The sequence below is a fragment of the Oryx dammah genome, unplaced genomic scaffold, assembly GCF_014754425.2.
Source record: "Oryx dammah isolate SB20612 unplaced genomic scaffold, SCBI_Odam_1.1 HiC_scaffold_24, whole genome shotgun sequence".
NCBI classification, from domain to species: domain Eukaryota; kingdom Metazoa; phylum Chordata; class Mammalia; order Artiodactyla; family Bovidae; genus Oryx; species Oryx dammah.
In genome coordinates this window covers 70,249,147-70,262,365 of record NW_024070208.1, presented here as the reverse complement: position 1 = coordinate 70,262,365, position 13,219 = coordinate 70,249,147, and the positions used below count along the sequence as shown (strand labels likewise).

Genomic DNA, 13,219 nt, shown 5'->3' with positions numbered 1-13,219 from the left:
GCAGCTGTAAGTGCTGCCAGTGGGCAAACTTGAACCACCAGGCCTTCTGGGGGCAGTCTACATTCAATGACCCATCCGGGTGGAGGTATAAAGGCCTGGTCATTGGATGCATCAGGACAACCCTGAAAGGCCATCATCACTCCAAACTCCCATGGGGTCAGCCCAAGTCATCTGGCCAGTGATCTAGCTTGATGCTTCCCTCTGCCTTACCCTGTTTCTTCCCTCCTGATTCCACAGTGTTGACCCCAAGGGCAACCCTGATACACATCCCAGCACTAAACTCCATCTGAGTCTGCATCCCAGAGAACCAGCCTGCAACATGTATCAGAAAACATTCCAGCATTTGGGGAGAATTTTTATTGAAAATTACTGGTTACATATATATTTATAACATTTTAAACCCCCCTAATAAAACATAAAATGGAAGAAACAAGGACCTTTTGTGTGACTGTGGTTACCTATGGTTTAAAATTCACAATCTAATGTTGTCTGACCAAATGAAATTAAGTTATATGTTAATAACAAGAGAAAACTATATGTTGAACCTAATGAAACTGCCATTTTATCACTTATAAAAAAGACTGAATGTTAGTAGTTCCACATGGCTGAATCTAATAAAAAAAATCCATTTGAATTTGAAATTTAGAGAACATTATACTTATGAATAACTCATGGGTAAAAGATATAGTTAATGAATTAGATTAGGAATTAGAAAATACATAATACTATGGTTATCAACAGTGTTGAGTACCAAAACTTGCAGGTAGCCGCTAAAGTGGATATTAGGGGAAATTTCAGCTTTATATATTTATATTAGAAAAATAATGATGTTAATAATCTCTTTTCAATTTAAGAATTTAGAGGAAAAACCTCAAAGTTAAGGAAAAGTTGCAGGAAAGAAGGATATGATGGACTAGGGAAAAAAGCATCAATCAAGCAGAAAGTTGATTCTTTGAAAACAGGAAAAAGTTACGCAAAATTATTTATAAAAAAGAAGGCTAAAAGAAAATTAGAAAGCCAAAGAACACAGTTAGAGGTGCTGCAGATATTAAACATACAAGATATTGAGTAAATTTATGCCAATCAAGAAAAACTCACAGGAAATAACTTATCAAAATGACTCTGCAGAAATAACACACTGAATAGGAAAAAACATAATTACCAAAAGTTACCCAGATAATGTGGCTACACAATACTGTGAATATGATTAATGCCACTGGATTATGTGACTAAAAATGGTTATATGGTAAATTTTATGTTATATATACTTTACCACCATTTGTAATGTAAAAAACAAACAAACTAACTAAAATCCTCTATCTAGAAAACAGTCTAGCACATGTCTGTCCTTCATTAACAAATCCCTTAGAAGGGCTCCTATTTTGAGAAAGCATATTTTCTCTTCCTTCTCTTTTAGAACATATAATATTTTTCTTCTGTATTTAACCATATATCTTTTTTTTTTTTTTTTGCTACTTAAACTATAGTATATTGCATGTTTTCCTATCAGTTTTCTCTGTAGTATTTTAATCAGAGGTCTTTTGGTGGAAAAATGGAACCTAGTCACATTAAAGGAAGTGGTGACACAAAACAGCACCTTCACACAGTGTTCAAGTAAACAGAATCCCTGATATAACTGGAAAGTAATAGGTAATTCTGGAAACAGTAAAAAAAAAAAAAAAAAAAAAGAAAAGAAAAGAAAGAAAAACAACAACAACAAAAAAAACCTGTGACAAATTTGTCTCAAAACTTAGAAAATGAGTTTGGCTCTGGAGTCTCTCAAGACACAAAACCTTGGAGACAGCTATTATTGGTGGCCTGCACCTCTGATTTGGATAAGAAAGAAAGTAATATAACATTTAAGTAAGCATAATAAATCCTTTTTCAAGAGCTTGAAATCACTGAGTGAAGTTGGAGAACTCACAATTTTGTAATGTGTAAATATTTGTTGTTGGTGTAAAACAAGTAGAATATAGCTTATGCAGTGCAAACCTATTGGGAAAAAAGCCTTTGGCATAGACACGAGCTCATGGTAGAATCACAGTGTTGACTCAAAAATTGTTGAGATTGAGGGCTGTCCACTGGAAACATTCATAACCACAAGGTCATTATAATATCTGGCTATCTCCTTTTGAAGTGCACCTGAGGGAGAAAAAGACAAAAACAACATGTTTAAAAGTTTTAAAGTACTCCTCCTAGGGCAACACATTTTTAGGTTTCCTTCTTCATGTGAAGCAACCATATCACTACAGGAGGCATGGTTTTTAAAAACCAGGGTTGTATTTATTCTATGGAGGAAGTAGCCCCATTAAGACCCCCAGTGGGTCTGGACATAATGCCAAATAACCTGTAGATCTCCTAGATTTCTGATCATTCTGATTCACAGATATGCTTTATCACTATAATAAACTGATAAGCAAAATCAGTTTATTCCCTGAAATAAATTAAAAACAGGGTAACAAAGAGGATAGGAAATCTAGCATCTGAACAGGGTTTGTCATTTTCACACATAAAAGGAGCACAACAGATTTGGATGTTAGTATCAGGTTGTTATCTTTATATTTTATAAACTCTGATTGACAAGCACTGAAACACTGCCATATATGTATGAAATATCCTGGTGTTTAATTTGTGTGGCAGAGCAGTTACAGGTCCTATAGAGATGTGGTATGTGGATAGTGGGTCCCAAGAATGAAAACAGAATCGAACGCTTTAACAATGACTCAACCAAGAGACTTCTCTAAAACATAAGATGATACCCAATAATAGGACAGATCTGTGCCAGACTTTTGAGCTCTTGAATTCTACAAAATCTAGCTGACCTGGAAGAGATATAGCTGTATCAGTATTTTTCAGTACATCAGGTATATCAGTATTTTTTCAGTGTATAATCAGAACCCAAAGGAAATGAAGTGCTGTCAAGTTCCACCATCATCAGTTTTTAGTAGCTCTGTTATATCTTGGTTCCTTACAGATGCACATAACAAAATAAGGTTTCACAAGCCCTGACATTATTTTATCTCTGAACAAGTTTGGGCAAAAAATGACTTCAAGTGTAACTCTTTTACTCAAAGAAGAATGTGAAAAGTTTCGATTGAGTCTTTAAAACAGAAAATGTATCCTCTATCAGAGGCTGACTCATGTCACAAACTGGGTTGCTTAGACATATGACTCCAGAGCTCTTTTATAAAACCTGACTGCAAGTGCATTGTGGGTGCTGTAAACAAAGTTATCATGAGAGAGAATGAACTTCACAGGTGAAACAGAAAAGCACTAGGTCACCTACCTTCATAGTAAGCACACTTTCTTATTCTCTTGTTGCTAACATAACCTGCTCTGCATATGAAATGCTGTATATTTAAATGTCACTTAAGGAGAAAAATAAACCCTCCAAGAATGCTTGGGCCCACTGGCCGAAATCTGAGGCTATTTCCACTGTAATGGAAACAGTTAAAAAAAAAAAAAAGCCTTTGGTGGCAGTAGAGGGGAGTTTAATTGCATATCATCACCCTCCTCCATTTTATTAAGATAGACATATTTTGTGATTATATATTTACTCTTTTGGTGAAACTAAAAACAGTTAAAGGAACAAAAGAAAATTCATTTCATTTTCTACTGCTTAATATTCTTTCCAAAATCATCTGGTTCTTTTCTCCATAACCCTTCTCAATGCAATTTTTTATAAAGAAAATATTATTTTTAGCAACTTTTAACTGAAAAGGACTTTGCTTCATCAACTGAAAAGGACTTTGCTTCATGGTCTGAAATACCTGAACTGAATACTGAAAAGGATCTTCAGCAGTTGGGGACCCCTGATTTAAATTCTCTAAAGTGACCTAGAAGAACTATGGGTTTATTTGTTTTATTATTGGGAGGCAAGGTTTTACCTACAGCCTTTTACAAAATGATCCCATTTTTATACCGTAAAATGCTCTATATTCTCAAAGCACTTAAGCATCTGCTCTCTCATCTGATCCCTGTGATAAGTGTGAAGAAGCCAGCAGGGTTTTAATCCTGCTCTACACACAGGTGAGGACCTGAGGCTCAGAGACCCTGAGGGACACAAGACCACATGGATGTTAAGTGCCTCCTCCATCTATCCAACTGGATCAGGCTCCTAGAGCTCGGATATGAGAATTTTATAACTTCTGGGCTGTATTAGGTGATTTCACAAATAGACAAAATGATACCTCTGTTATACACTGGGAACAAATAAACTTCAAAAAACCTCAATCTGATCTGCTTCATCACAGAACAGAATGGATGACAAGCATCTATTCTTGGAGCTAAACCATGTCCCCTCTGAAAGGCTGTTGCTCAACCATGAAAGACACCATGATTCTTGGCCTCCAGAGGAGAAGAATTCAATTTGGGGCCAGTGACAAGGCTTGATCACTCAGAGCTTTTGTGTAATAAGGTATAAAAGAGGTAGAGAAAGTATAAAAGAGGTAGAGAAAGCTTCTGATCTAGATATCAGAAGGGGGCAGAAAGAGTGTCCCCTGCTAGTTCTTAGGCAGATGGTATATAGCTACTACTAGTAGTAGTTAGTTGCTCAGTCGAGTCTGACTTGTTGTGACCACATGGACTATGGCCCTCCAGGCTTCTCTGTCCATGGGATTCTCCGGGGCAAGAATACTGGAGTGGATGGTCATTCCCTTCTCCAGAGGATCTTTCTGACCCAGGGATCTAACCCAGGTCTCCTGCATTGCAGGCAGATTCTTTGCCATCTGAGCTACAGGGAAGATCCATATAGCTACTAGAAGCATGCTAATTAGAGAAAGGAAATGTCTCAAAACTCAGAGACTGGCACAAAGCCCCTCACACACAACATGCATTTATTTTGAGATAACATTGGCACAAGGTGAATTGTCCCTGGCCATAAAATAATTGACATGAGTTTTGAAGAAAGGCAGTTTTCTGAGCAGATACAGTCTCACTGACATAGCTTAAGAGGACATTTGCATGAGTAAAACATACTGGTTTGTCAAGTCAATTCTGAGTCTTAGGGGGAACCCACCTGAAGACAGAGTCTAGGGTAAATGCATAAATCATTTACATAGTTTAAGACAAACATTTCCATAAGAAAAATGCTTTGGTTAGCTCAAGGTTTGAGAAAAGTTAAGTTCAGGTGGAACCAGGTATCCCTATGGCAACAGAGCAATTTAAAAGAAACCTCTTTTTAAATTTGTATCAGTTCAGTTCAGTCCCTCAGTCCTGTCCTACTCTTTGCATCCCCATGGACTGCAGTACATCAGGCTTCCCTGTCACCAACTCCTGGAGCTTACTCAAACTCGTGCCCATTGAGTCACTGATGCCATCCAACCATCTCGTCCTCTGCCATCCCCTTCTCCTCCTGGCTTCAATAATTCCCAGCATCAGGGCCTTTTCAAATGGATCAGTTCTTCACATCAGGAGGCTAAAATATTGGAGTTTCATCTTCAGCATCAGTCCCTCCAATGAATATTCAGGACTGATTTCCTTTAGGATGGACTGGTTGGATCTCCTTGCTGTCCAAGGGACTCTCAAGAATCTTCTCCAATACCACAGTTCAAAAGCATCAATTCTTCAGTGCTCAGCTTTCTTTATTGTCCGTCTCTCACATCCATACATGACTACTGGAAAAACCATAGCTTTTACTAGATGGACCTTTGTTAACAAAGCAATGTCTCTGTTTATATATATATATATATATACACACACACACACACATATATATATATATATATATATATATAAATGTATTTATTTTACTATGCTGTCTAGGTTAGTCATAACTTTTCTTCCAAGGAGTAAGTGTCTTAATTTCATGGCTGCAGTCACCATCCGCAGTAAGTTGGGAGCCTCTAAAAATAAAGCCTGCCATTGTTCCCATTGTTTCCCCATCTATTTGCCCTGAAGTGATGGGACCAGATGCCATGATCTTAGTTTCCTGAACGTTGAGCTTTAAGCCAACTTTTTAGCTCTCCTCTTTCACTTTCTTCAAGAGGCTCTTTAGTTCTTCACTTTCTGCCATAAGGGTGGTTTCATCTGAATAGCTGAGGGTATTGATATTTCTCCCAGCAATCTTGATTCCAGCTTGTGTTTCTTCCAGCCCAGCATTTCTCGTGATGTATTCCGCATATAAGTTAAATAAGCAGGGTGACAATATACAGCCTTGATCTACTCCTTTCCCGATTTGGAACCAGCCTGTTGTTCCATGTCCAGTTTTCACTGTTGCTTCCTGACCTGCATATAGATTTCTCAGGAGGCAGGTCAGGTGGTCTGATATTCCCTTCACTTGAAGGATTTTGCACAGTTTGTTGTGATCCACAGAGTGAACGGCTTTGGCATAGTCAATAAAGCAGAAGTAGATATTTTCCTGGAACTCTCTTGCTTTTCAGATGATCCAGCGGATGTTGGTAATTTGATCTCTGGTTCCTCTGCCTTTCTAAATCCAGCTGCTTAAACCTCTGAGACTTCACGGTTCACATACTGTTGAAGCCTGGCTTGGAAAATTTTTAGTATTACTTTGCTATACTGTCAGATGAGTGCAATTGTACAGTAGTTAGAGCATTCTTTGGCATTGCCTTTCTTTGGGATTGGAATGAAAACTCACCGTTACTAGTCCTGTGGCCACTGTTGAGTTTTCCAAATTTGCTGGCATATTGAGTGCAGCACTTTCACAGCATCATCTTTGAGGATTTGGATTATCTCAACTGTAATTCAATCACCTCCATTAGCTTTGTTCATACTGATGCTTCCTAAGGCCCACTTGACTTTATATTCCAGGATATCTGGCTCTAGGTGAATGATCACACCATCGTGATTATCTGGGTCATGAATATCTTTTTTGTATAGTTCTTCTGTGTATTCTTGCAACCTCTCCTTAATATCTTCTGCTTCTGTTAGGTCCACACCATTTCTGTCCTTTATTGTACCCATCTTTGCATGAAATGTTCCCTTGGTATTTCTAATTTTGTTGAAGAGATTTCTAGTCTTTCTCATTCTATTTTTTTCCCTCTATTTCTTTGCATTGATCACTGAGGAAGGCTTTCATATCTCTCTTTGCTATTCTTTGGAACTCTGCATTCAAAGAGGTACATCTTTCCTTTTCTCATTTGCCTTTAGCTTCTCTTCTTTTCTCAGCTATTTGTAAGGCCTCCTCAGACAACCATTTTACCTTTTTGCATTTCTTTTTCTGCAGATATAAATTTGTACAGAGAAGGGGAAAAAATATAACACTAGTAGTTTGTTTCCTCCTGCAGCTTAAGAGAGAGATAAACAATTTCTGACACTTGCAGCCTATGCCCTCCGTTTGGAGACCTTTGGCCTTCCTGACTATTACCCTCTCACCTCCAATTTTACATGTTGAAGTCCTAAATCCCCCAGTACCACAGAATGTGACTGTGTTTGGAGACAGCATCTTTAAAGAGGCAAGAAAGTTAAAATGAAATCATACAAGTGGGTCCTAATCTAACAGACTGGAGTTCTCATAAGAAGAAACCAGGACACAGACTCACACAGAGGGAAGAACATGTGAGACACAGAGGGAAGATGGTGTCTACAAGGCAAGGAGTGAGATCCCAGCGGAAATCAACCCTGCTGACACCCTGACCTCAGACTTCCAAACTCCAGGGCTGTGAGGATATAAGTTTCTGCTGTTTAAGTTGCCTACTCTTTGGTCTTTGTATGGCAGCCCTCACAAACTACAGCCCCCTTTAGCTTTATATGTCTAAAAGGTACTTTCTCTACTATTTCATGGATCATTCCAAAAGGGTCCATCAGACAGTGATCAGCTCACCTGAGCTACAAGTTCAAGAAAATGTGATGTGGAAGCACCTTCTCCCAGATGTGGGTTTTCTTTTCATATGAATTAATTCTGTTCTATCGGTAAAACCCTTGTGACTTAGGCTACTGCTCCCCGTGTTACAGCTCTGAACAATGCACTGATATCTGATGCTTCACATTCAAAAAACTGATAGTCTGATGGTTTATCGTCCTAAGAGGATGCAGAGTATGCAGAAGTAATGTCAAGATGTGATGAGAATTAAGAAATGTATTTCTTTCTGTAGAGGTGACCAGAGCCAGTGGCAGGACTAAAATCCAAGAGTGAGGTTCTGCCTCTCTGTGAACTTTGGTGACTGGCCCTACCTTGGCTACCAGGTGACAGGAGCAGTGTTCTCAGGCTTGATACAGAGCACAGTACCTAGGACAGCACCTAGCCTCCCTCAGCAATTCCCCCTCTGTGCTTCTTGGACCAGCTCTGTAACCTTGGGTGAGCCCTGGACAAACTCTCCTCATCCATGACATGGGATTAAAAGTGGACCATCAGGAGATTAAGTGAAATAATACATGTGTGAACTGTATAAAATAAATTATAAGGGAGTACACAAATGTAATTTACCATTAATACTGTTAGAGTAGGTACAGGATTACTAGACCTGGAATTACAAGATTTCTAATTCTATGACCTATGTCTGCTTCAGTATGTATGTTACACTTGATTTAAAATATTTACTGAAAGAAGAAATTTATAATTCTGTGTCTGCTGTAGACTAGCTTAACACCAGTTATATACATAGGGCCACCTTCCTTCTAAAGCACCTTAGTTTCCTCACCTGTACAAAGAGAGGGTTGAATCCTATTATCTTATTATCTAGACCAATCTAAAATTCCTTGTTCTATTTCTCATTGGCAACCCATCCCATACTCTTGCCTGGAAAGTCCCATGGATGGAGTAGCCTGGTGGGCTGCAGTCCATGGGGTTGTGAAGAGTCGGACACGACTGATTGACTTCACTTTCACTTTTTGCTTTCATGCATTGGAGAAGGAAATGGCAACCCACTCTAGTGTTCTTGCCTGGAGAATCCCAGGGAGAGTGGAGCCTGGTGGACTGCCGTCTATGGGCTCATACAGAGTCAGACACGACTGAAGTGACTTAGCAGTAGCAGCATTTCTCATTACTCAATGTCATGATAATATAGTTTTAAAATGAAGACTTTGGCAAACAGGTGGGAACACCTCTTTTTGATGTGAAATGCCTCAGATCAAAAGAGCAAAAGGGTTTGGGAGATTCCTGGCTCTTGAGGTCTCAGGACGGATAGTCTGACTGGGAGACACTCTAGTGGATAAAAGCACTCTGTGAATTTCAGGCATAAAAAATATACAAAGTTCCTTGTTCAGCTTCTCAACATTTGCACACAATGTAAGTACTTATGAAAAATTCAGAACACAGACTTCCTTTTCCTTAAACTTAAGCACGAACTCTAGCTCTGCCAGCTTTTCAGCCAGCTCTGGGACCCAGGAAGTCTTCTACCTGATGAGCAGTGGAAGGTCCTGCTCTGCATTTCCTCATTTCTAGAGAGAACTGAGAGGAGACAGTGAGGAACTCAGGCCACATTTTAGATAAATATTTCATATAGAAGTATTTAAGACACTGGGACATATTTGCTTTAAGACATTTTAAATATTACACAAATAATCGGGAAGCCAAATTCCACCCTGAGCCATGCATGTTAAGGGGCAAGAATACCAGACCTTCCTTCCCTCCCTCTATCTTTCCATCATCCCCAATCCCACGCCCACCTGGTTCCAGAAAGACTTACAGATGGCTGCATGACAACGGCTAAGCCTCTTAAACCAGACCTTGGTTACCAATACACCTCTGTTAGGAAGATACCATGTGACCTGAATGTTACTCACTGAGACCCTTCCTCACACCACATACCATGCTTAGTGCTACACACACCTCAGCTCTGAGAAAGTGCTCTGTAACCTTCAGGCACCATTCAGACTACAGTGTGAAGGTGTTATGAGTTCTTGATTTTTCCTGATGAAAATTTCATCTTCCAGAATATAGAGGAAGCATGGGGGACAAATGGACCTCATTCTAAACAACAATAATTAGGGAGAAAGTGATAATTTCAGGTAAGAGTTTTCTTTATAGATTACAAAACAGAAGAGACCTACACCTTTCTCTGGAAGATCTTTCTAGAATCAAAATATTCCAAGATTTTCCCCCTTAAACTCTCAAATTTCCTGGATATTTCTCAACAGAACTTCTGTCACTAATACACTGAGCACCAATCAGAATGAATGTAAAGGGTCTGCAAAATGACAGTGTTCAGTGCTCCATGAGAATCTCAACTCAGAATCCGAACATGTGGAAAGTCGAATTCAAAATCTCTGTCTCAGGCACAGGTGTGTGCACACAGAAGGGTTCACACATCCTGACCCCACCCCCAGCAAAGCTGCAGATTCTCAGCAGACCTGCCCTCCACCTGCCACATGTTGTTAAGTCCCAGTCATGAAGCTTCCTCTCTGGAGGCTTCTAATTGAAAAGAGCACAGAGTGCTTGTTCCCAGACCTTTGGTGGAGAGTCTGTGAAGAGTGCACCCTGGAGGCGAATTTTAATTACAGCTTCCCGCAGCAGACTCACCTATTTTGCCCTTTCGGTGAGATCAGCAGCCTCCGCCTCGCCCAGTTGTTGCACCATCTTGTAAAATTGGCTGCTTCTATCTCGCAGCAAATTATATGGCCGACGACATTCTTTCTCTGTCCCTGAATCCAAAACCTGTTAACAGTAGAAAGAAACCCATGAGTACACAACATCTCCCAGTAACATAACTCAGACAATGTTTCATAAAGGGGGCAGGTCAGGGAGACTTTGGGCGGTAGGACTGGAGGTATTTAAATGGTTTGATTCCCCTGTTTTACTGGGAGACAAGGGCCCAGCCCGACCTTTCATCATTATACGGTTATAGGAAAGGAAGAAAATAAAAAGTATAGAATATGATTACTGGAAAGGGACAGTCTGTAGCATTTCATATTCTTCCCAGGGCATTTGGGGTTGTTATCATTAGTCAGTGCTTTTAGCTCTCAGACTCTGAGCTCTGAGGCTATTTATATAGATACACAGAGTTGGGAAATGTCTTGATTCAAGAAAATCAGACTGCATTTATCTAAAAAGTAGGTTGACATCATACAAACCACATAGCAGTGTCCTGACAACAAATTAATTGTCAAGTTGATTTGACAATCTGAGCAATATTTGGGGGAAAAAAGGTAAATGCTTCTGGATTTTCTTTAGGGTCCTGGATTATGTCAGCCCCTACTGGAAGGACTAATGCTGAAGCTGAAACTCCATTACTTTGGCCACCTAATGGGAAGAGCTGACTCACTGCAAAAGGCCCTGATGCTGGAAAAGATTGAAAGCAGGAGGAGAAGGGGATGACAGAAGATGAGATGGTTGGATGGCATCACCAATTCAATGGACATGAGTTTGAGCAATCTCTGGTAAGTAGTAAGAGACAGGGAAGTCTGGAGTCCTGCAGTCCATGGGGTCAGAAAGGTTTGGAAACCGAGAGACTGAGTGACTGAACAACAACAGGAGTGGCAGAATCCCTTGTCCAAGAGGTTAAGATGCTTCCTGAAGTTGGCTGTGGCTGTAGTTTATTATTATGAGAGTGGAAGGCTGGCAAAAAGAGCTGCTGTATAAGTGACTTTTGCAGAACTGCTCTGCACAGAAGGAATTTCTAGAAATCCAGTTTTCTTTTTGGATAAGACTATAAAAGCAAATAAGAAATTGAGCTTGAAATTGAAGTGATCACAGCCTGCACAGCACATGGGGCAGCTCAACCTGAACTGCCTAGAATCTGAATATGTTTTCACAAATTACCTTTATTTGCTTCTTTCTCTTTCTTTCTTAAGCTGCCTGCCTTTTACCCCTTTTATTGCTCATTAACAAACCTGCTAATTGGAAATTGAAAGGGAGAGGAAGGGGCTCTTAACTCTGCCTTTCTGCTTTTGAGTGATCTTGGTTAACGGTTATCGAGGGGGGAAAAGTACCTGAAACAATTGACCCAAATAATAGAACTACAAAAATAGTTCTCATGTTAAGTGTAACTTAATTCTTCACTGAGGTCATATTTAGAATAAATGTGTCTAAAGAGAATACGTGGTATGGGCTTACCTGGTGGCTCAGTGGTAAAAGAATCTGCCTGCCAAGGCAGGAGTCACAGGTCTGATCCCTGGTCCGGGAAGACCCCACACGCTGTGGAGCAAATAAGTTCATGCCCCACAACTACTGAGCCCACATGTCACAAATACTGAAGCCTGAGCGCCTAGAGCCTGTGCTCCACACAACAGAAGCCTCTGCAAGGAGAAGTCTGCACATTTGCCGCAACTAGAGAAAAGCCCAAATAGCAATGAAGACGCAGCACAGCCAAACATAAATTGTAATGTTATGTTTTTGAAAAAGAAAAGAATATGCTGGAACTCTAAACAAGACACAAGTTATTTTTTCTACACATAGGTAATGCAGTTAACTTCATCCTTTGTATTTAGCTGGAACCATTTTTTAAGTCTCACAAAGGTCATATTCCTATTAATCTTTTGTTTATACTGTGAATCACTGTTAAGAGCACCTTTCTCAAAAGAGTCCAAGAATAACTGAATGCCTCATTCACATAATGAATTTTCTATATGTCAATTGGGCATGCCAATTTAGATGCTCTGAATGTGCAATTTTACTTAAACATAACATAATAGAACATAACTTCTCCTCCTGATGTTGAAGAAGAAAAACTGTAGTTTTAAAACACAGGTCCCCAGATATCTGTGTTCAATTCATCTATGAAAGATTAGGTAAGAATATATATTGAAGAAAAGACAGCCTCTTTGCTAAATAGTTCTGGGAAAGCTGCATACATGGAAATGAAAGAAATTAGAATACTCCCTCATACCACACATAAAAATAAACTCAAAATAGTTTAAAGACCTAAGATTAGACTGGGTACTATAAAACAAAAGGAAAACACAGGCAGAGAACACTTTGACATAAATCGCAGCAATATTTTCTTTGATGAGTCTCCCAAAGCAAAAGAAATCAAAGCAAAAATAAACTGGATCTAATTAAACTTAAAAGGCAAGACGTTAGGGGATACAAGAGCTAAGATGGGACATAGACTGAAAAATAGCCGGAAACAGAATTTTACCAACTTAGCTTTTACATTTACTAGCTTGATCAAAGATTCCAGATATTTCAGAACCAATAAACGTAAAGCAAATCTAAATTCTCTTTATGTACAGAAAAGTAGGTATAGCTTTGGATTTTTTTCATCCCCTATAAGAAAAATCTCGTATAATTTCCCACTATGTCCCCACCCTTTCTGTAACACAAGTTAAAGTATAAACTAAATCACACATTAAAATTGGGGTGATAATAATCCCTGAACCACAG

At 39.3% G+C, this 13,219-nt stretch overlaps 1 protein-coding gene across 1 annotated transcript in view; it reads right to left on the bottom strand.

Moving 5' to 3' along the window:
• Positions 1-322: 322 nt before the first annotated feature.
• The window catches only part of LOC120883302 (multidrug resistance-associated protein 4-like), a 296,729-nt gene continuing 283,832 nt past the window's right edge, over positions 323-13,219 (bottom strand). The window contains 3 exon segments of the mRNA XM_040267344.1: positions 323-2,103; positions 2,106-2,142; positions 10,418-10,552. Coding sequence (XP_040123278.1) covers positions 2,039-2,103; positions 2,106-2,142; positions 10,418-10,552 — 237 coding nt within the window. The 3' untranslated portion in view covers positions 323-2,038.